Here is a 24,391-nt window from a genome sequence, read left to right as displayed (position 1 = left end):
GTGATGATTGCACAACTTTGTGAATATACTAAAATCATTACATTGCACATTTTAAAAACATGAATTTTATGGTATGTGAATTACATCTCCAAAGGAAAAAAAAAGCAGAATATTCCAGGAGGATTGTCATTTAGCCTACCCTTTTCCTTTCATGAACCCTAAATCACACCAGAGGTACCTGTTTAGAAGCAGGAGGGAGAGCTTCCTGTTGAAATTAGAGCTAATTAGTGACTATTGATCTTATATGTGTCCATATTTGTAGAATAAAAGCCAACACAGTGGGTGGTACATTAATTTTTAGTGATGCCCATTAATTTCCAGGTAGAACATATGTTGTACATTATATGTATACACACATATAAACATATATAAGTAGGTAATACACACACATATATGCACTGCCTGTGCTACCTGGTCTTGGCATCAGTTTATATTTTAAACTCAGTGAACACCATAATGACTGCTTTATAGCCTTTACTCTTTCTGTTTTTCTTCATGACTAGATTCCAAGAGACAGAAAGGAAACTGTTTTGAAAGAACAATGTAGAATGTTTATTTCAAATCTCTTTTATCCTCCTTCTTAACTTGCACCTGACCAGGTTTGTGTAAAATTCTTTGTCTACTCTAACATTTTGGTTTGTAAATTTAGTGATTGATTTCTAATGAAGTGAAATTAGGATAAAGATTTGACTATAGAATAAGCATGTTTTCATTTTTATACAGGTTCCTAGAAGACACACATTTATCAATATGTGTAGCTGTTTTAGTATATTTTAGAAACTAGTAACTAAGCCCTTAATAAGCAAAGTTACCAATTTCAGAAATGAAAATATTTTCTATCTTAAAGAGATGAATTGTTTCTGTTGTGAGGAAAGTTTTCTAGTGATGGTTTCAGTTGCTGGTACTTTTTGGAGATCTGTAGCCTTCATCTACCTTTGGAGAACGATATGCTTTTCTGGTTTAATTAAATAACTATTTGCACAAATGTGAGTTAAGGCTTAAAAACACAGCTAATTGGCCGGGCATGGTGGCTCTTGCCTGTAATCCCAGCACTTTGGGAGGCCGAGGTGGGTGGATCACTTGAGGTCAGGAGTTCCAGACCAGCCTGGCCAACATGGTGAAATGCTGCTTCTACTAAAAAATACAAAAATTAGCTGGGTGTGCTGGCAAGCACCTGTAGTCCCAGCTACTCGAGAGGCTGAGGCATGAGAATCGCTTGAGCCTGGGAGGGGGAGGTTGCAGTGAGCCAAGATCATGCCACTGCACTCCAGCGTGGGCAATAGAGCCAGACTCTGTCTCAAAAAAATAAAAAATAAAAAAATAAACGACCAGGTGCAGCGGCTCACGCCTGTAATCCCAGCACTTTGGGAGGCAGAGGTGGGCAGATCACAAGGTCAGGAGATCGAGACCATCCTGGCTAACATGGTGAAACCCCATCGCTACTAAAAAATAAATAAATAAAAATATAAAAGAAAATTAGCCAGGCGTGGTGGCAGGCACCTGTAGTCCCAGCTACTTGGGAGGCTGAGGCAGGAGAATGGTGTGAACCCAAGAGGCGGAGTTTACAGTGAGCCAGGATCACGCCACTGCGCTCCAGCCTGGGCGACAGAGTGAGACTCCATCTCATAAAATAAAAATAAAAATACACACACCCACACACACACACACAGCTAGTTAATTAAATTCAGTGAATCTCCCAAAGCATAATAAAGGTTACCTGTTCTAGATGGGAAAATACTGAAAGAATCTGGAATGCTTAAACTCTCTTGGGTTTGGGACACAGACATTATTATAAATACATAATTTCTAATTGAAGTGTCTTATCCATGTTCAGTACAATTAAATTTAGAATGTTTAACCTCATTCTTGAGATTAAACAAAGTAATTTTTAAAATCAAAATGTAATTTAAACAAAGAAAATGATTCCTCTATGTTTCCACAGAGTTTTTTCTTGCACATACTGGTTTTTGTAGAGCAATTGCTCCTACATGTAATTTCAAATTAAACTATTATGCATAGTAGAAATAATACAAATGAAATATTTGAAATAAAGCTTAATTGTACTTTTTTGCCATCCTTAAATATCTAATGCAATAGTTTAGAGTAATTTTCACATTTCTTTTAAACTTGACAAATAAAGAAAAGTTTAAATTAGGATACATTTCTTACCTATAAAAAAGAGGGAGTAGACTTTTTAAAAAAAACTGTTGGACCCTTTCTTACTCAGGGGAGTCAAGATAAGTGAATCCATCTTCGAAAAATGTTTTTCTGGCTGGGTGTGGTGGCTCACACCTGTAATCCCAGCACTTTGGGAGGCCGAGGCAGGTGGATCACTTGAGGTCAGGAGTTCAAGACCAACCTGGCCAACATGGTAAAACCCTGTCTCTACTAAAAATACAAAAATTAGCCGGGTGTGGTGGCACATAACCTGTAGTCCCAGCTACTCAGTAGGCTGAGGCAGAAGAACCTCTTGAACCTGGGAGGCAGAGGTTGCAGTGGGCAGAGATCGTGCCACTGCACTCCTGCCTGGGTGACAGAGCAAGACTCCGTCTCAAAAAAAAAAAAATTTTTTTTTTCTGCCGTAGCAAATAAACTTACATTTTATTATTTTTTCATATCCCAAAAACTGTGTTGGCTTTTGGAAATATTATGTTATGAAATAATGTGCTTTTAAGGAATAGTAATAGACACAAGGATGGTTTATATATACCTATGATAACTTAATGATAAACTTCAGAAGTCTTCCACTTTCTCTTTGAGCTTGGATAATCCAGAGAGTTCATTGTTATAGGATGGTGAAGATGCAAAACTAAATCCTTTTGGCTTCTCAAGCAATATAGCTAATAAGGAGTGGGCGATTTCTAACAATGCTGGTCTGCTAGAGTCCCTTATACTTAACCCTTGGGGGAAGAATATGCTTTAGGAACACTAAGAATTTCTAGTATGTTTACTGATGATCTTCAGAGTTTTCAAGAAACTTCCATTAATTTTTAGAAAGTTTTCTTTTCTGTTTAAGTATTACTGAGAAAATTACCTGACACTAATATGTTTCTATATCATCTAGAATGCATCTGCTTTTTGAAAATTTGATTTGTGTACTAGAGTAGAGCGAGGATCTGCAGACTGTGGTTTATAGGCCAAATCTGGCTCACTGCCAGTTTTTGTAAACCAAGTTTTATTGGAACACAACCACACCTGTTTATTTATTTATAGTGTATGGCTGGTTTTGTATGACATTGGTAGAGTTGAGAAATTTCAACATAGACCATGCGACCTGCAAAGCCTAATATAGTTACTTTCTGGCAATTTACACTAGAAGTTTGCTGACCCCTGTGCAAGAGTATAACCTAAGATAGTTTTTTAAGCGCTGAAAGAAATGCAGTCTGTTTGGCCAGCTGTCATTTATCACTGACAAGATTTTGTTTTTAGTTTGACATTTAAAAATTTGAAATTTTCCACTACAAAGATAAAATTGGATGTGATGAGTAAAGGAGGGAAGCACAAAACCTTCAAATATCCATATTTTCTTTCTCAGATCTTCATTATGGACAACATAGATATTTAAACATTTTATCTGTAGGCATTTGAAAACTTGAATATGATAGCTGTCAACTCTTTTAAAAGAGGTATCCAAAAGAAAATATGTGAGAGTTGAGTGTGTTGTTGCTAATAAATTTGCACTGAGTCTTTTAGGAAAACATTTTCTCCTGACCCTTAAAAGTCTTTAAAAGCATGTGCCAAGAATTCATCATAGCAGCAGACAACACCCAAAATATTGAGCTAGGGTTTATAAAGCCGCCTCCCTCCTCGTCATTTTTTCCTTTAAAGCTTAGTTTCTTTACTTTTAATTACCAGTTCACATTTCTCTGGTTTCTCATCTTGAAATAAATGACGTTCACAATCCCTTGAACTGCTTCACCCAGACTTTAGCCCCCAGGTACACATGAGATCCAGGATCCATTTTTCTTTTGCATTGCCCTGCCCAGCAATTTCATTCTTTTGTCTGAAGATGAACTATTTTGCAAGATTTCTGACCTTGTCATATAAGGAAGTTCCTTCCACCCAGCTTTAACAACACAGTATCAACACCTCACACCGTAGTTCCTTAATAGTCCCACATACAGCATTTTAGTCATTCATGCAAACTGTAAACAGCAATGTGGAGAGGGAGGAGTTTGAAGATATGAGTCTTCCTGAGTTGAGACTTGCCCACTGGCTGCCTCAAGTATCTTTGTTCCATTGAATGTTTGCGGTCACAGAGAGAACTTAGAGTTATATGGCACTCGAAGGAAAAGCAAAAGAGCATTAAGAAGTGTCTGTTTTTGTTATTGCCATTTCATAAATATTTTAGTAGGTATTCAATTTCATTGGATATTCTTTTTTTTTTTAATTGTCTTTGTACCTATGATTGAAAACAGTAGTTGGTCTATGACTTTTGAGGAGGTAAGTTTTTTTTTTTAATCTATGTATGTCTGTAACATCAGTGTCTGTCTCTTTGAAAAATGCAGTATCCTCCTCCCAAAAGTTACTAACCAAACTTTCCCAGCTGTACATCTCCTATCCATAAGGGGTGAAACTATGAGGACAGTTGTTATCTGCTTTTTGTTCAAACGGTGTCAGTTGTGTGAGATGGGGAGTATATGTTTCAGACAGTGTGATGTGAGTTTTAAGAGTTATGTAAGCAGTGTCTCCTGTAATCTTTTCTGAAAGGCAAGAGGGAGCCAGTTTGCCTGTTTTGTTTACAGGCTTTGAGCATTCAGCACATCTGCTTGTGCAAACTTACAGCATGTGAATTTCTCTGGGCTGACTGAGGTTATTGGGGCTGACTTTAAGTCTGTCTTCCATGGGCAACCCTTGTCAGCATTTCAAAATGAACCAAGCAGGGTTACTGCCTTTTCCAAGACCATCAAAACCAAACTCTCTTCTCCATTCTAGTATACAGGCAAACTTTTTCTAGAATTGGTCAGTATTGAAAACAGTTTTGGCTCCTTGAGAAGAACTGTAAAAGACAGCCACGTTAATATAAGCTCTGTTTAGCCCTCAGTAGGTAAGTGTGGGCAAGTTCTTTGTAGAAAATCTCCATCTCAGTAGCAGGGTCTCACTGTAGTGCCCAGTAGCACTCACCCTGGGTTCATACTTTGGAGGATGATACTGCATTTTTGGCCCCGTAGCTTGCTTTCCCACTTGTCTGTGAGTGCAGAGCAGGAGTCTGACACTTCCCACTGTGCTGCTTGCTTTGCAGACACTAAATTGAAGCTTCTTGCTAAAGCAAAAGCCAGTAGGCGTGCCCTCTAGGCTATTTTGCTTTGCAGGGACTCTGAGACACCCAGTTTCTCCCAAATCTTTTCCCACCCTTGCCCTTGCCCCTTTAGCTATGTGTCTGTAAGGAAGGGTTTCAGTTGTAACAGTCATTGTAATGAGAAGTTACTAGTCAGAATTTCAGCTGAACTCACACCTCTTTCTTATATAACAGATAATCCATCAGACATTTATCTCTAATCAACAGTGAAGTAGCTACCTGGTATGATTTCTAAATACTTGAACAAAGTACTTTTCCATGAACATCCTATGACTTTACTTGGAGGTTACTTTAACTCAATTCTAAGCATGTAATTGTAACCTGAAAAACTGGTAGTGGCAACATTTTCACTTGTGCCAAATGAATGTAATGTACGTAATAGTCGAGGGAGCTTTTTGTACTTTGGGGTTATACAAGTACAATTTCAATAGCAATAGGATACTTAACTCAGGAATACCTATTGAAGTAGTCTTATCTTAGTTTCTTGAAGATATTTATCAAGAAATGAGAAAAATCTCTTCCCTGGCTAAGCAGCCTGCATTGTGAAATATGTCATGTTGAAATGGTGCTGGTATTGTTACTCTTTCCTGGCTGGGAGGAAATTTATTGAAAAAGCTTCTCAAATCTTTTTTTTAAATCTAAGTTTCCTATATGTTTTTTTTTCCATGAAAAGGAGTAATAGATATATCAGAAATAAAGGCTAACTCTCCAGCCCCTGCTATAAATTGTGTTACTTAGGCAAAGATTCAAAGATTTCATTGTAGAAGCTCTGGCTTTTTAGAAATTTGTTTTTTAGTCTCCACATTTATTATGCTTCTGTGGGAGGGTGTAACTTCTGTAGATTGAGGGGAACAGACAGAATCTGATGAGTACAAGTTGCCTCTACAAGAGCATTCACAGTCTTCTCAGGAACATCTAGGGAAAGAGTTCCTCACAAGGCACCACTTCTGAGGGGTTACATTATATCTTGGTCAAAAAGGAGGATCCAATATGGTTTTGTGTAGAATATGACCTTCTAACAGAAGTGGACTTAAATTTTTTTTTCTCATTTTGGCATCTTATCCCTTCCAATGGAATTAAAATTCTGAATTGCTTTTTTTCTTAATAAAACTATTTTTAAAATCCTATTACAAATATATATTCATTGTAGAAAACTTGAAAACATTTTTAAAAGAACAAGGACAACAATAAAGAAAATTCACTACCTACAGTTAATATTGGTTGTTTATATTGTTACAATGAGATTCTCCAATTATTTATTGGGTTTTTTTTTCCCCCCTACAAGGAAGGCAGTGTAAGTATTTCCTGTTATTATATTTTCTTTCTTTCTTTTTTTTTTTTTTTGACACAGGTTCTCACTCTGTCACCCAGGCTAGAGTGCAGTGGCATGATCATAGTTCACTGCAGCCTTGACTTCCTGGGTTCAAGTGATTCTCCAACTTCAGCCTCCCCAGTAGCTGGGATCATGTGTGCACACCACACCACCCAGCTAATTTTTTTTTTTTTTTTTTTGAGATGGAGTCTCACTAACTCTGTCACCTAGGCTGAACTGCAGTGGTGCAATTCTGGCTCACTGCAAGCTCTGCCTTTCAGGTTCAAGCAATTCTCCTGCCTCAGCCTCCGGAGTAGCTGAGATTACAGGTGTGTATCACCACACCCATCTAATTTTTGTGTTTTGTTTTAGTGGAGATGAGGTTTCACCATGTTGGCCAGGCTGGTCTTGAACTGACCTCAAGTGGTCCACCCACCTCAGCCACCCAAAGTGCTGGGATTACAGACATGAGCCACTGTGCCCAGCTGTACCCAGCTAATTTTTAAAAATTTTTTTGTAGAGATGGGGTATTGCCATGTTGCCGAGGCTGGTCTTGAATTCCTGGGCTCAAGCAATCCTCCGGTCTCAGGCTCCCAAAGTATTGAGATTACAGGCATGAGCCACTGCACCCAGCCTTCTCCAGTATTTTAACACTGAGTAGAATTCTATCGTGAATTTATTTAAAGTATTAAAGTGATTTGGGATTGTTTTTATCTTTTTTAGTCGATATGTTTTTCAATAATGCTTTAACATTCTCCAGCTACTCTAATTTTTTTCCAAAAAAAAAAAAAAAAAAGACAGAAATGGGCCCTGGTGGCTGGTATAATCAAGGTGCGGTTTTGTCCTTTAACTTCTCTGACGGCCTTCCCTGTTTATGGATCCTCTGCCTCTGTGAAAGCCTCAGACTTTGCCCTTGCCATGTATTTCTTAGCCTTTGTTTTAAAAAACAGGAAAAAGAAAGAAATTGTCTTCTCTTTCAATATAACAAACACCAGGTTGTTATATAGAAGATACAATTAACTTCACATTACCTGGTATGCTATGATAAACTATCTTCCAAAACATATATTTGTCTTCTAGTTTTTTGTCACTGCTTTGTCTGAGTTTTTGCCACCTTTGCAGAAAACACTGTTAGACGTGTAAATCTGAAAAACAGGAAGGTCTCATGACATTAGTCTTTCCTGTCAGCTCTCTTTTGAATCTCCTATAACTGTTAACAGTAGCAAAGAAAGCAATTTTGATACTTTGGAATGGAAGACATGAAATAGCTATTCTGAAAATAGTTGTGAACATACCAAGTTCATAGTGTTTAGTTAAGGAAAGACCTTGCTTCATAAGAATTAGTGACTTGGTTTTTTTTTTTTTTTCTTTCTGTTTGTTTGTTTGTTTCGTTTTTTTGTTTGTTTTTTTATCATGTAACTTTGTTTCAGATTTTTCAAGGTTGGGAGCAGAAATCCTCAGTCATTTATTTTACCCAGAATGTTTTAATCTGAAATTTTTTAAAAAACAAAAAAACTAGATATCTTATGACTGTTGCTCTCACACAAAAATAGGTGTTCAGAAAAGTAAATATATTCTTACTCAAAGAATAAAAATGTCAGCTGTTAGCAAAGTCATGAACCCATGTGTCATGATTCTTGATTTAGAGCTCTTAAAGATACTCAATATGAACCCTGTCTTAGAAAAACAATTTGAAGAAATGTCTGGTGGTTTTCCCCTGTTTCATTCCTACTGTGTCTTGTGGTTTCTCTTGAGGTCAAGGGTGAGACTACCATGCATGTTTCAAATAAAGAATTGTTTGTGTCTGTGTTCTAGATCTATGTAAAAACCTCACAGGATTGGGGGGGATATGCTCAGAAAGTTTGTTCTTTGTGGCACATTTTTTATAATGAAGTTCCATCTTGAGAGTTTAAGGGACCAGTTTCACCGGGTAGAGAACCGCATCTGCATTGCTAGCTAAACTCACTGTTGTTTCCCAGACAGCAATCCTGCCTTCCTGTGCCACTTGCACCTTCTCCTTTTTACACCTTTGAAAGTTCACTTTGTTGCTTGTTTTTCCTCACCAGTTCTGTTCGTTTCTGTATGTCCAGACACTAATGCCCACCTCTGGCTATTGTTCTTCTTCTGCAGAGGGAGAACCGAAGATTACAGGAGGCCAGCATGAGGTTGGAACAAGAGAATGATGACCTTGCCCATGAACTAGTAACAAGCAAAATTGCTCTACGGAATGACTTGGATCAGGTAAACCTTAGAAATGAGACTGTGATGACTTCCTCAGGGCAAAGACCGATTTGCCCTCATCACCGCCCCCACAAACTTGCTTTGTTCTTGACTTTGTTCTTGAGGAATGGACAAGTGGCAGGGACAGTCTGTTAATTGGAGACCATGGAAAACATAAGCCTTTGAGAAAGGTTTGGGTCATTTCTAAATAGCATGTGTGACATACTTTCTTTATACCTCTAAACTCTGTTATGTCTTTGTTGATACCTTTCCTGAACCAATGGCTGTCAGCATAATTATCTGAGAACATCAGTCACCAAGAATATGCCTGTACTAATGCCACTCTAACAGTAGGTGCCTTACTTTTTGTTCCAGTAAGAATTATTCTCCATAATAAATGTGAACTTTTACATGAAGTGCCTACATTAAGAGTTGGATTGTTAGATTGATAGGCATCTGAGTGGCTGAGAGCCAGACTGCCTGATTGTGAATGCTGGCACCACCACTGTGAACCATATGACCCTGGACAGTTCTTAAGCTGTCTATAGGTATAAAAAGGTGTCTATCTCATAGAGATGATATAACAATTAAGTAAGTAAAGCACTTCGATAGTATGTGTTCATTAAATGTTAGCTGTTGCTAGGAAGACCTTAAATTGTTTAGCATCCCTTGTTCTTTCCAACTAAGCTGACAGTCTTAGGACTTCCTGTTTTTTCTTGCTAGCATTTTCAGAAATAATTGGCAATATGGAAGCGGTCTTGTGCAGATTTAAAATTACCACTCTATTTTCTGACTTCTACAAAGCAAATATTCCCAACAGATAGTGGAGGGTCAGAAAAACTGACACTCAGACTGTTGAGTCTGTAAAAGAGTCATTACCTGTGGTGTAAGTCTCCTTTGACAATATTAAAAATACAAATTCATTAATACCATAAATCTGCTTAAATGTTTAAAATTAAAGGACAGCTGAAAATGGCCCCTGCCACAATTTCTTTTTTCCCATATAGATAGCCAATTTTGTGGCTCAAAAGTTCTAACCATAGTAAAGTTGGAGATAAGACCCATGTTCAGGAAAACAGTGCTATATCTGGGAAAGGAGGACACTGAGAGAGCTGGCACTAAAGGGAATTCAAAAACAAAAACAAAAACTGTGTTGTTTGGGACACAGGATATGGAAGGTAGAAAAAGCTGCCCAGAGAATGGTTTTTTAAAAAGTTGTGGCCCTGTTAACCACAAACCTCATTCAGCCCACCCATTTGGAAGCTGTGAGAAGTGGTATGAGAAATATGTGACTAGGAGAGTCAGAACCAAAGAAGGTAGCCGGATCTCCATTCAATCAGGGTCAATTCAGCCTTACCTCAGTGGTCATATTTTTGTATTCATGAGACTGTTGAGATAAGTCAGTGCTATAATGAAAGTCTTGGTTCTATGTTAACTTTCCAAATGGTCTTGATTCACACTTGATTCTGCCATTTTGAATCTTTTATCCATTAATAATTTTCTTATGATGGCTGACTAAATGAAACAATTTTTAAACAGTTGGATTCAGTGGGGATGCAGTGAAATGAGCTAAGGAGAGTTTCAAAGTTGTTTGGCAAATGTAGTTGGTAATATGTGTTAAGACGTTAAAAGGTTTAAGCAATAATAAAATTAAATTTTACTATGTACCCACTATGTGCCAAGCACTAAATAAAGCAATTTATAAACATCATCTCATTTAATCTCCCTAATGACTCCAGGAAGCAGTTATTATTTTAATCCTCCATTTCATGAATGAGGAAACTATATAGATGAGGAAACTAGAGATCCTCTGACTTGTAAAGCTATCCTAAAAAAAAAAGATCTGTTTAAAAAAAATGTATATACAAGGTTGTTTACTGCAGTGTTACTTATAAGAATGAAAAATAGAAATATTATTTTATCTATGTTCACTAGTAGGGGACAATGACAGTTTGACTGTAAAATGTCTTTCTGGAATAATTTTTTTTAATGGGAAAATAATGATATAGTATTTTTTTAAAAAATACTTTTTTTTTTCTGTAAACAGTAAACATTTATAATGTTTGCATCTAAATTTCAAGGGCTACTGGCTGGCATTGGGTCATCCTATAGGGAAGGGGACCATAGTATACCTAGATAGGGAAGAAGCCCACAAGGAAATACATCAAAATGTTACTGCTAGGTATCTCTGGGTGATAAGATTAAATATAATTTTTATATTCATCTTTATAGTTTTTTCCCATTTAGAATTTATAGAAAGACCCTAAATTACCTAACCACCATAGGTTAACTAAAAATGAGCATTAGAACTTTTAAAAATCAGAAAAATAATGAACATTATAATATGCATATTATATATGAATATAATACTAAATAATATATATAACTTTAATAATCAGAAAAAAATTATTATCTTAAAAATCATTTCTTCACCAAGAGAACCCTTTATGTGAGTCAGTCTGGAGTGACTGCCATTATAGGTATTCCTGAAGTAATTGATTATTGAGTACCAGGGTAGCTCATTATGTGAGTGCTAGAACAGCCCCTGAAGAAAAGGTTCCATCAGACCTTCATTCTTCGTCTGCCTTCTCTCTTCCCTCCTTGACTCTCTTTCCCTCTCTTTTAAGAAAAGTAAATATGACCTGGACCCTCCCTTTGGGAGCTTTTTATCTAGATGAAAGAATCTAGATGAAAGAATAAAAACTGCTGTTTCATGCATATTTCCTCCTAACTTCTGATTTTGCAGTTTCCTCCTCATTGGGGTTTATTTGCTTACCAAAAAGCTGTCCCTGCAGTTGAAGTGACCTGCCCCACCAGTCTTCTAGGAAGGGCCCTAGCCTGAGAGTGAAAAGTACTGGCTTTGCAGGCCTTCACCTAGTTTGCCCAGTACTTTCCCATTCCCAGTTCATGAAAATCAGATCTCTTAATTAAAATAGCAAAACACTGGCAAACTTTAAACAAATATAAAAGTAGATTGTATTTAAGACAATATGTAAGCAAACAAACACTAATTAGGAAATTAGGTTCTTTGCAAAAATACATCATTTCTTACTCTGACCATTTTAGTGCTAATTTCAGGCTTCCTGGGCACCAAAGGCTCTTCAGCTTTTCCCTCTGGCAGAGCCTTCCTCTCTTGAGAACTCGCCCTCTCTCGGATTCCTTAAATAAAGATTTCTCAGTGATTAGAAGTGAAAAAAAGGTGCAACATCTCCATTTCAGTTTCTGTTTGCTATCTGCTTTCAGGCCTTTCCTGTCCTTCCCTATTTGCAAGGAACAAAAGAGAAGAGACATGATTAGTACTGTCCTGCTGAGGACCAGGGGTCTAGGTTCCCTCTCACCATAGCAAGTTCTGTTAGACCAGAAGCTACATGGACTAAGTGGAAAATTATTTTGTTTTATTTTAAGTTGAACGACTGGCCTGGTTAGTTCTTTCAGAAATCATTTATCAGAGATCCTCATTTCTGATATTAGGGCTGTGTCTTTTCTGAGGTTATTGGTTGATTCATGATTAAATCACACATTGCAATGCTTGTTTCTCTCATACATATGTAGCAGAAGCCTTAGATTGCAATTAGAACTTTCAGTATCAATGAGACATTATAAGATATTGATAAGTATTTAGACTTGATAATGACAATGTTTCAATCTTATCAAATTATGGTGAAGGCTGTCTGGTGCAGTGGCTCACGCCTGTAATCCTAGCACTTTGGGAGGCCGAGGCAGGTGGATTGCCTGAGCTTAGGAGTTCGAGACCAGCCTGGGGAACACGGTGAAACCGAGTCTCTATTAAAAATACAAAAAATTAGCCAGGTGTGGCGGCATGCGCCCGTAATCCCAGCTACTAGGGAGGCTGAGACAGGAGAATCTCTTGAACCTGGGAGGTGGAGGTTGCAGTGAGCCAAGATCGCACCATTGTACTCCAGCCTGGGCGACAGAGCGAGACTCTGTCTCAAAAAAAAAAAAAAAAAAAAAATTATGGTGAAGGCTTTATAATTTGGGCTCAAAGGTAGAATTTGAAAGGCTTTATAATTTGGGCTCAAAGGTAGAATTTGTGTTTAGCATTTCATTCATTAACATTAAAGTTAATTCCTACTTAAGTGAGGTATAGTGGTTGGCTGTACAAAAATTCAAAAGACCACTGTTAGAGGGATACTCAAGTTATTTCAGATCTGGCCCTACTTTGATGAACAGAACAATTGCTCCTACTTTTCTGTTTAACATAAGAGGAGAAACTGTGGATTAAGCTTCCTGGAAAACTGGACTCTTCCCTATAGGACCCACAACAATTGCTGCAGATGTTGTATATGGTAACAGTAGAAATAAGTGAAGTTGCCTTAATCTTGACCTAATGAAGACTGTTCAGCAGAAAATGTGCAAATAAAAATAATAGGTCTTCTTAGCATAAACATTTAGGTGTTTTTGAAAAAAATTCCTCGGGGAAGTGTTTTTCCCCCTTTCCTTTTCTTTTTCTTTCATTTCTTTTTTTTTTTTCTTTGAGACACTCTAGCCCTGTAGTCCAGGCTGGAGTGCAATAGTGCGATCTTGGCTCACTGCAACCTCTATCTCCTGGTTTCGAGCAATTCTCCTGCCTCTGTCTCCCGAGTAGCTGGAATTACAGGTGCCCATAACCACGCCTGGCTGATTTTTGTATTTTTAATAGAGACGGGGTTTCACCATGTTGGCCAGGCTGATCCCGAACTCCTGGCTTCAGGTGACCCACCCACCTCAGCCTCCCAAAGTGCTGGGATTACAGGCGTGAGCCACCGCGCCTGGCCAGCATTTACTTTAAAACATTTTCACAAAATGTTAAAATTTTAGATGGCTCTCCAAGAGACCACACTGAAAAAAAACCATTTATTTCAGTATCATGATGAACATTATGAAAGGATCAGTCTGTTCACAAAGTGGAAATTGCTGTGGGTCCTGTAAGAGGAAGGCTTAGTTGCAGTCTTCTTTATTAGCAGGGCTCAAACATTCTGGGGTAGAACTTGAACCAGTGGGCTGCAGTTACAGGGAGAGAGTTGGTTCAGTTTTTAAGAACACTGAAATGAGCAGTACAATTGTTTTTTGTTTTTTTTTTGAGACAGAGTCTCGCTCTGTCGCCCAGGCTGGAATGCAGTGGCAAGATCTCGGCTCACTGCAAGCTCCGCCTCCCGGTTTCACGCCATTCTCCTGCCTCAGCCTCCTGAGTAGCTGGGACTACAGGCACCTGCCACCATGCCCGGCTAATTTTTTTTGTATTTTTAGTAGAGACAGGGTTTCACCATGTTAGCCAGGATGGCCTCGATCTCATGACCTCGTGATCAGCCCGCCTCGGCCTCCCAGGGTGCTGGGATTACAGATGTGAGCCACCGCACCCAGCTGTACAGCTGCTCTCAAAGTGCCACTCTGTGCCTATCTGTCAGAGACTTTGGGGAGGGTCTCCCTGCTTTGTGAGTAACCTCAGTCAGTCATCTGGCTTGGGGCTCTAGAATGGAAGCTTTGTGCTTCCATGGTTTATTTATTTTTCTCTTTTTGTTTTCTTTTAAAATGCCGTACTTTATGCCACATGCTTTCATGATGTACATCAGGTGACTTACAACTTATGAAAACTTGACTTGCAGTGTTCATATTGCATTCTCAAGGTCTACCTCTCATTTTAGTTGTTAATTTGCTGTTAGATTTTCCCCCCTAAAATCTAATGCATCAGAGCAATTTTTAGAGTCTTAAAGACTTTTAAGGGACTTTTTCGCCTTAACTACCCAACGGTTTCAAATGATCTGCAAACAAAGCTCTAACCACTGGGCTATGAGCCATCAGGAGCCAGAAGACAGGGCAAGCAGAGCAGCTGGAATGCAGTTTCTCTACAGTCACCAGCAGACTGTGCTGGCCTGGCCATCTGGACATGCAGGAGATATGGCAGAAAACAGACAGAAGGCCGCTTGGCCAGTCCTCAGCAGACTGGGCTGGCCTGGCCCATCTGGACATGTGGGAGATATGGCAGAAGACGGACAGAAGGCCACCTGGCCAGTTTTCACCATTATTTGGATAACATTTTGCTGCTGTCAGCCAGGGATAGCTTCTTCACATAATCGCCTCTCCTCTGTGTCTGGGTTCTCTCTGCTGAACTCATCCTGTGGCCTTCTGCCGTCTCCACTGCATGCAGTCTGCATCTGCAATGATTTAGCCACACCTCTTCATTCACCAAGTACTTAGGGAGCACCTATTCTGTACTTGGCATTGGGCTTGGTGCTTGGGATAGAGTGATGAGCAAAAGAGATATAGTTCTTGTCTCCTGGAGCTTAAAGCCTAGTGGGCAAGACAAATAAATCCCATGTGTAAGTTGTCATTACAGTCCTATTAAGGGAAATATGAGAGATTTAGATAGGGGAGCTAACTTAGATGAGGGTGAGTGGGCCAGGGCTGAGGGCATGCTTCATTGCCATGTGAACTTGAAGCTGAGGCCTAAAAGGTGAGAGCCCGATGTGTTAAATAGACATCATCATTCTAGAAATATGATCTTTTCTTCCTGGGTTCCTGGTCCATATTTCCATTTTCTTCATGGCTCTCTCTATCATGGGTTTTTGGTCTTGATTTCTCCTTACTAGACTCACTGCCCTGTGTGAGTGGCCATGTGGGCAGGTTTACCTCAGCTAGTCTTTGAATTTGCCACCTAACTGTTGTCCTCAGACCACCCTGTCTGCTCCTCCTCTCTGAGTCAACCCCCATTCTCCACCAGTTGGAAGTTTCTATGTGAGGCTCTACCCCTTCATCAGATCCATCTACACAGAGTGAGTGCTGCTGTAACATCTAAAAATCTGTAAGAAGCATGTAGAAGGAGGATGGACTTTGATGTTATTCAAATCTGAATTCAGATCATGACTCTATTAGATGTGTGACCCCAGACAGTTTGTTGGATCTTTCCAAACCTCACTGTCATAATCTGTAAAATTATTGTTGGTGTGTGGATTAGAAATAATGTGTGCCAACTAGCTGGCACATAGTTGGCATTCAGTGAAAGCAGCCATCGCTTGGTTGAGCTAGGAGGGAAAATAATGACTTGCAATAATTTTGGAACAGCAACTGAAGATTGGGTTTGGAGAAGATTTCCACACACTTTCTTTACCCTCTGTATGACTGTGATGTATGACTGTGATGCACCATGATTTGCAGGCAGAAGACAAGGCAGATGTGTTGAATAAAGAGCTCCTTTTGACCAAACAGAGGCTGGTGGAGACTGAAGAGGAGAAGAGGAAGCAAGAGGAAGAGACTGCCCAGGTAAAAGGAATAATATGTAGGCTTTTCTTTACAAAGGTATGTTGGTAGGGAATTAACACTATAAAAAAGAAGGAAAATTAAATTTCTTCTAAATCAAAGGTGATGTTAAAGCAGTAATGTAAGTAGTTGAGTGTACTTACTCAACATTTTTGTTCAACATTTCTGACATTTTTTTTTTGAAGGGTGTTAAAAGAGGAGGCAGTATTTCTACCCTTGAACAGCTTTTAGGAATTTGCCTTTACTGAGATATTTAGCAAGAGTGTTGAGTTTTCTCTAAGTTTAGTAACTTGGAATTATGATCCAAGAGCTTTGACAAATCTGCAAATTTTGTGTTGTATCTCCAAGATAATTGACTTCTCTGAAGTAGTTTATGAGCATTGTTAAACCGAAAGCCTACAGAGATCTCTGCTGGGAGTTGCCACACAGCCCCTGCCTCAATCAGCCACACTTCATTTTCCTGATTCACACCTTAAGCAGCATCAGTATTCCTGGCTAAGCTTTCAAACCTATTTCCTGGGGGAATATAAAGAAACATTTTGGGAACCAGCCTTGAAGTTAGCACCCTACACTCTTCATGGGAGCTGTAAGGCTAATTAGCCAGAAAATGCCACCAGTGCAAAGCAGTATAGGATAGGGGCAGACAGGCCTATCGGCCCAAGGAATTGGAGCTTTCCGCTTCCCCAAGGAAGAACATGCTGCTTCATCAGTGTTTTCTACCCCTGTCAGTCCCAGCCAGGGGCCTGACACAGATTAGATTATGAGTCAGAGTTTCATCACAAACAATTGAAGTCTTCTGCCAAGAGTGTGTTTGAATTTTACTAATGTAGCTAACTTATAAAGTGAGGAAGCATCTCAAATCGTGATTAGCTTATTTTAATGAGTTTCATTCTGAGACATCAGTAATACTAAACTTAAAGCACAGCATAAAGCATTTCAAGGATCTACATCCAAGCAACCAGAAAAAAAGTTCCACTAAAGTTACATGTGGAGGAATGTGTCATTTAGCACCTTCCAGATTTTATAAAAAGTGTTCCATGGTTTCTTTTTCCTTGGAATCTGATTTAATGAGTCTTTGGCATTTACAGCGGCCCAGGATATATATTTCTTACCTACTCAAAAATTTTCAGGGGCTGATTACCCAGTTTTAGATTATTTAGGCTCCTTAATTGGTTTTGTTTTTTCTTTACTTCCTGCCATCTTTGGGCCACTTAAGCTACTCTAGATGAGGCATAAAGCTCTTGGCAAACAAAGTTAACCCAGGTTCTACCTGCTCCGTGGTTCCATAGACATATATACTAGCCTGTAAGCAATTGATACCTAAAATGGGAAGGAATATGACACTTGAATACTCACCTAGTATGTTGCAAGAACAATGCAAGATGCTTTGCACCCTTCCTCCCCTCCATGTGAATCTGTGTAACTGTTTTAATCATTATGGTACCCTTGTAAAATAGGGATTATTCTCATTTTCAGATAAGGAAACTATGGCTTAGATAAATTTAGTGACCCTTGCTCAAAGACTCTCAGCCAGCCAAGTCTGTCCTAACATCTATGGGGCCTTATCGTGGAAGGCAAGAAGGTTATTGTTTATGTCCTTAAATTATGTCAGATAGAGAATAAAGATCAATATAAACAACTGAGTGTAGATCACTATAACTTACCAATTGCTCTTAGAATTTTAGAATCTAACAGATATGAAGAAATTCAGAAATCTAATGAGTGCTATTATAAATTGCAATAATTTATGAACTAGCAATTACAGAGTATACGCCATTAATAATTTGGGATGCTTTAGTGCAGAACGCATCTCTTTATTCTGATTATGTACTTAAAGTTTAAGCAGAGTTGTTTTTTGTTTGTTTCATTACTTGTTTGTTCAACAACTTGCAGAATTTAATTCTTTCCTTTGTATCTGGTAGCACCTGAGCTTTTCCATCACCTTAATTTTCCCCTGTACCTAGAATTCTAGAGCTGCTGGGCCACAAAAATAACTGTGGTTATAACTATAGCATTCATAATTTAACATTTCAGTGACTGTAACAGGTACCTGCCATTATGTGTCACTTTAGCTCCTTCTAAAGTCAGTTTCTTTAGTCCCTGAATCTCCTGTGCTTCTCAAAACTCTTATCTTCCCCCGTCTTTTCTAACTCTAGTCCCCAAAGCCTCTTGTTTCTGCCTCCAGAGAGGTAACAGCAGTAAAGGTAGACTATAAATAAGGAGGCCTACAATGATTTTTTTCAGTAATTTATAACATCAAGAGTAACAAATTTAGCATGCAGTATTGCCTTGATGTTTTGTTTTAGACTCTTACAAGGATAAAGATAGCTTCTGAATGGATACTTATTTAGCAATATGTTTAGAAGTAGCAAGCATAAGCAATTTTATAATGGTGTTGTTCATATGTCTTATATTTTACAGAAAAGAAAGTAAGGTTTCTGCATCTCTGGAGATGATTGACTTTTTCAGATTATCAAGATGCAGCTTCCATGAAGATAATTTATATAGTTAACATTGTTACCATTATTACTGACTATGAATCAGACAGACTTGAATATAGATGTTTGTGAAAATTTAAGATTTTGGCTAAATCCTGATATTTCTCATTCTATTCTTTCTAGCTAAAAGAAGTCTTCAGGAAACAGCTAGAGAAGGCAGAATATGAAATCAAGAAGACTACAGCTATCATTGCTGAGTATAAACAGGTAATGTACTTCTGTGGCACATAGAGCTAGTTATAGTTTGCTGCTATAAAAGTAATTTTTTTTTTTTTTGCTTGAGGCCAGGAGTTTGAGACTAGCCTGAGCAACATAGCAGGACCCCATATCTACAAGGAAAAAAATTTTTTTAGTTAGCCAGGCACAGTGGCATGTGCCGGTAGTCCCAGCTACCCGGGAGGCTGAGGCAGGAGGATCAGTTGTACCCAGGAATTTGAGGCTGCAGTGAACTATGATTGCACCACTGTACTCCAGCCTGGGCAACAGAGCAAGACCCTGTCTCTAAAAAAATAAAAATAAAAAAGTAATTATTTTGTTGTTGTTTTTCTTTGGGGGAAGAAATATTTTTGTTTTTAAAGTTTCCAGAATAGTTTTCCAGATTTATTAAATTTGGTGACTCACTGTCTCCTTTGAAGCAGACAGTGGTTGGACATACTTATAACTTATTACTTATAGCTTATTACTTATAACTGATAACTTGGGAGGTCTAACTGACCAAAACAATCTATTGGTTGTTTACAGTGTTGGGTAGATTTAGAGGAATAGAAAAACCTTTTGATGACTACTGAGATCCTGTTTCTGCCTTAGTCAGAAGCTAATTTCCAGTAGATCACACTTGGAACATTTGCCTCTTTGTGAAGTTTAGTTATTGTATTAAATGGCAGTAGCTAGGGGATCAGTGTGTCCTTTGCTACCACGGTACAGAATGTGGTAGGCACTCTTTTTCCTACATGGCTATGTGGCCTTCCCCTCTGCAGGCCAATGCTAGCAGGAAGCTTTCTATTGTGAACCTTAAAATGCTTTTAACAAAGGGCTCATCTTCTTGAGGATGTTTCTGGCCCCATCACCAGAGTGGTCTCAGAAAGCCCTCTTTCCTGGTATCTACTGGTATCTTCCTGTCCTTCCTGTTGGCTGGACATGGCAAGGACTCCTCTCATTGCTGAGACCCTGAGTTATCTGTTCAAATTCCAGGTTTCTAGAATTAATTAAAGTACCATATGCCATCTTTTGATCTAAAGATTTCCCTGGGGTCTTCTACTTCACATAGGACTCTGAAGTCTGATACTTACTTTTTAAAAAAATGTGTTTTTTTGCTTATAAATTAAATTTGTGTTCTTGTGGAAAATTAGAATAGTGCAGAGAAGCACAAAGAAAACAAATCTCCCTCAGTCTTTCTAGCTAATCATTGTAATATATTGAATATGCATTGTTGCTATACAAATGCTTTATAAATAAATTTAAAATATATATAAACAGGATGAATTGTATTGTTTATCCTTTTTTTTTGTAACTAGCTTTAGTTCGCTAATACATTATGAACATCTTTCCATAAGGAATCCGCATATTCACGGACGATTGATAAATAAAACTTTAGAGCTATTTTACTCTTCTATGATAATGAACATATGTTTATTTAATGCCTGCTTTCTGTGAGGCTTAATACTTTGACAGACAAAAAGATGAATGAATTCAAGTTTTCTTCTCTAGAAGCTTATCATATAATGTGGAGGTAATACCTACGTAGAAATAAGAGGAAAGGAAACTTATTACATGTGGGAAATGAAACCTTTTGAGCTGTGCTTCAAAGGCGATGTAAGACTTGGATCTGTAGAGATAAAGAAGATAAAGAAGAGGATGGAAATGGTAGAAAAGAGAGAACAGGATGTGCAAAGGCATGGAAGTAGATTAGTGAAGAGAAAAATAATTCATTTGGTAAGAGATTCCGGTACAAAAGAGAAGCAAAGGGACGTTAGGGTCCAGATCAAGGAAAGTCTTCAGGGCTAGGCTTGGGACCTTGGATTTTATTTTGTTTGTGGTAGGATCTTTTTGAGCAGGAAAGTGGCATAATCAAAGACATATTATTGGCACTAATCTGTCCCAGTAAGAAATGTGGAACCAAGGAGACAGACCACGAATACCAGAGTCCAACTGTAAGAAGAACCAGGTCCCTGAACTAAATAACTAACGAAAATAGAGAAAAGGGAGACACAAAAGACAGTTTTTTTTTGTTTTGCTAGACGAAAAAACCTTGAAGGTGATCTGAGATGCCAAATGTGGGCATCTAGGAGAAGAGGTGGTAGACATTAACCAATACAAGGAACATTAAAGACTCTGTGCTGTGGAATTTCCCATTGCTACAAATGCATGTTTTTCATTGCCAGATTATGCCATGGGTGGCCACCAAATGCAGCACTCTTCAAATAGTAATCCTGGGGACTATTCTTGAATATTATCTGGCAAGCCCTTGAAATAATGCTAAAGGCAACAGACCCATCTGTTTGAAGATAAGGATATAAGACACAATCTAAATGCATTCTATAGTTGGAATTGGCTATTACTGGCTCTATGCATAATGTTTTGGCTTATTTAAAAGGGTTTAAGGTTTGCAGAATCTACCATGGTGATCTCTTCTTTTTAACATCAGTCAATACCGTCCTACTAATGGTTCCTCAGGCTTGGATCTGGAGAAATTGGAATGAAACTCAACAAACTAAACTCAGCAAGCAAGCCCTCATCACCAGAGCTATTTTTGAGTAGACTGGGTGGGATTTTTTAAATGTCTGTTTTGATAATAGAGGTAGACCATATATGTTTTTATCTAAAATTGTACTTTAAAATTTCACATCCCCTGTTTTTCCATCTTTTTTTTTTTTTTTTTTTTTTTTTTTTTTTTGTGAGGCAAGGTCTTGCTCTGTCACCCAGGCTGGAATGCAGTGGCCTGAACACAGCTCACTGCAGCCTTGACCTCCTGGGCTCACGCGATCCTCCCACCTTTCATCCACTTTTCTAAAATAAAAGATTCTTATTTCAGACAATGGATTTGAACATCCAATACTTATTTATCTAGATTTTTTCCTTTGAAAGCACCTATTTCTACCATTTCTAATACTTGTTAGCACCTTATTTCAGAATCAATAAGAAGAATATATTTTATTTAATGTACACTTACTATTGGCCAAGTGCTATGCTAACCCCTTTGCATACTTTTTTTTCCACTTGATTGCTATAGCACAGCACTTTTCAATCATGAGGAAACTGAGTCTTAGAAAGATTAATGACTTTGCCCAAGCTCACAAAGCTATAAAGAAATGGAGTTGGCCTGCCTTAAACTCACATTTAACTCCAGCAGCTAAGTTTTTAATTTCTATGCTATGTTGCCAAACCTACTTAATAAGAGTTTTAGTCTGTATTATTTTCTGGTCATTTTAACTATGTTTTATCCACTCTGCCACTTTTTTTTTAATACCTTAAATTCTGGGGTACACATGCAGAACATGCAGTTTTGTTACATAGGTGTACACGTGCCGTGGTGGTTTGCTGAACCCATCAACCCGTCACCTACATTAGGTATTTCTCCTAATGTTATGCCTCCCCTAGTCCCCTACCCCTCCACCAGGCCGCGGTGTGTGATGTTCCCCTCCCTATGACCATGTGTTCTCATTGTTCAATTCCCACTTATGAGTGAGAACATCACTCTGCCACTTCTTAAGGAAACTTTTGTGATTGAAAACAGGTTCTTTCTGTGACAGTAGAAAGGAGATATTTCTGTCTAGAATTCTTTTCATCAAGATTTTCTCAGCATACTAACTTGTACAAAGTGAATACTCAGCAAAGATTCTATAGGTTAATTCCAAAAGTGAGGCCAGGAATTCACTTGAACCAGTCACAGAAGGCTAGTGACAGAAAGAAACCAAATCTACTCTCTGTATGTTTCTACTAATTAAGGTAGAGTGTGCTTTACATATGGAACGCTCCAGCTTTCTGCTGCTCATTTCCGAAATGACTGGCATTTGCAGTGCTATTCATTTGTAAAATTCCTTCTAGGATCAGATGTGCTAGCATAACACATGAATTGATAAGTAGTTATGTGTACATGCTGCAAGAGTTGTTCTGTTTTCTAGTAAAAGACTCTTTTCTCATCCTTAGATCTGTTCGCAGTTGAGTACCAGGCTGGAGAAACAGCAAGCAGCCAGCAAGGAGGAGCTGGAAGTGGTAAAGGTAAGGAGTGAAATCGTGCTGTGATAAAATTTATTTCAAAGTCACACAGGCTTGTAAGTACCTGAAAGAACCCCAAACACCACCATTTTGTATTAAAGGATTTATTAATAGGAATTATGGAGACTAGGATACCTCTCTTCTGACCAGGTGTGATTGTCTTCCCTATCAGCTGAAAGGTTATGATGCTCCCATAAATCATATGGACTGTCAGAGGCAGCTAACATGAAAGGAAGTAGGATTTGACATTGTCACAAGAAGCCCCAGAGCTTGAGATGAGGGTGGTATGAACCTGAGAACCCTCAGGAGCCCACATCTGACTGAGGCTGCATTGATGTGGCTTCAGTATGGGACTCAGTAGGATCATCCCATCACTCTCTTTATAAGTAAACACCATGGGCAATATAGAACTTAGCTGGAAAAACATGTGTTGGGTAACTGATTCTTGCACTAAGTTTTTAGAGGTTTATTTTTAAAGAAAACCTGTGGCATTTGTTTACTTGCTGCCCCCTGGTGGTAAAATGCATTACGTTGATGCTCTATTTGAAAAAAAACAGATTGCTTATTCCATAGAAACAACAGTAAACCAACGGATTGGTATTCTTAAGAGGCAATGTTGTCATAGTCAACTTTAGGGACCAGTGTTACAGAAACCTGACATCATCTTATTTGAATATGTTCAGGTTTCATACTAGTAAATAAATGTGTAGTAAGTAATTTAGCAATCTTGAAAAGTGATTTAACCTTTTTAAGCTTCATTTTGTGTTCTATAAAATGGAGATAACATTACCTGCCTCAAAAAATCATTCTGAATGTTAAATAAGATAATGAATATAAAGTACATAGTGTATATAAAGTGCTTAGATTAGTACCTGACATACAAGACCTTGTATTCCAAAAGTATTTTCTTCTTACTCATGTTACAAAATATCAATGAGAGATTTAGTGAGTATAGGGTTTGGTGTTCTCCCTCTCTGATGTGCTAAAATTTGATGTTTGTATCTTCCCTTTCTGGTCTACTTTTGCACTTCTTTCTAGTTAGCACTTACCACTCTTTGTACATTATAGGCATACTGACCAAGATTCAGTTGATGAAGTTGAATGGCATAAAGGGGTTAACTCTCCTGAAGTGAATTTTTTTAAATTTCTTCTAACAAAAAAAAAAAAAAAAAGGGATACATGTGCAGAAGGTGCAGGTTTGTTACATAGGTATACGTGTGCCATGGTGGTTTGCTGTGCCTGTTAACCCATCCTCTAAGTTCCCTCCCCTCAGTCCCCACCCCCAACAACAGGCCCTGGTGAGTGTTGTTCCCCTCTTCTGTGTCCATGTGTTCTCAGTGCTAAACTGAAATCTTTATGGAAATAACAAAATGAGAATTTATATTGATTATTCAGCAAAGGTTTTATTGAGCATATACTATGTGCATAGCTATTAGACTGCCATTTTGTTATAGAAATTACACATGAAAAGGAGCTTAAAATTTTCCTGTAGGACAAGTTATGTATACATGCAAATTAAGAACTTAGGAAGCAGTTCAAGGGAGCTAAGTTGGGCCAGGTGTGGTGGCTCACGCCTGTAATCCCAACACTTTG

The 24,391-nt window shown here is 38.3% G+C and overlaps 1 protein-coding gene across 8 annotated transcripts in view; it reads left to right on the top strand.

Annotated features, from left to right (window-relative positions):
• RABGAP1L (RAB GTPase activating protein 1 like) overlaps positions 1–24,391 on the top strand; it is an 830,901-nt gene that overhangs the window by 795,667 nt on the left and 10,843 nt on the right. For all 8 annotated transcript variants that reach the window (XM_055111246.3, XM_063603797.1, XM_008978332.4 and 5 more), the window contains 4 exons: positions 8,742–8,852; positions 15,984–16,088; positions 18,707–18,790; positions 22,730–22,801. In XM_055111246.3, the coding sequence (XP_054967221.1) occupies positions 8,742–8,852; positions 15,984–16,088; positions 18,707–18,790; positions 22,730–22,801 (372 nt within the window). The remainder of the gene's footprint in view (positions 1–8,741; positions 8,853–15,983; positions 16,089–18,706; positions 18,791–22,729; positions 22,802–24,391) is intronic.

This window comes from Pan paniscus, chromosome 1 (genome assembly GCF_029289425.2).
Source record: "Pan paniscus chromosome 1, NHGRI_mPanPan1-v2.0_pri, whole genome shotgun sequence".
Lineage (NCBI taxonomy): Eukaryota > Metazoa > Chordata > Mammalia > Primates > Hominidae > Pan > Pan paniscus.
The sequence above is the reverse complement of the archived record's forward strand: the minus strand, read 5'-3'. Positions and strand labels throughout refer to the sequence as shown.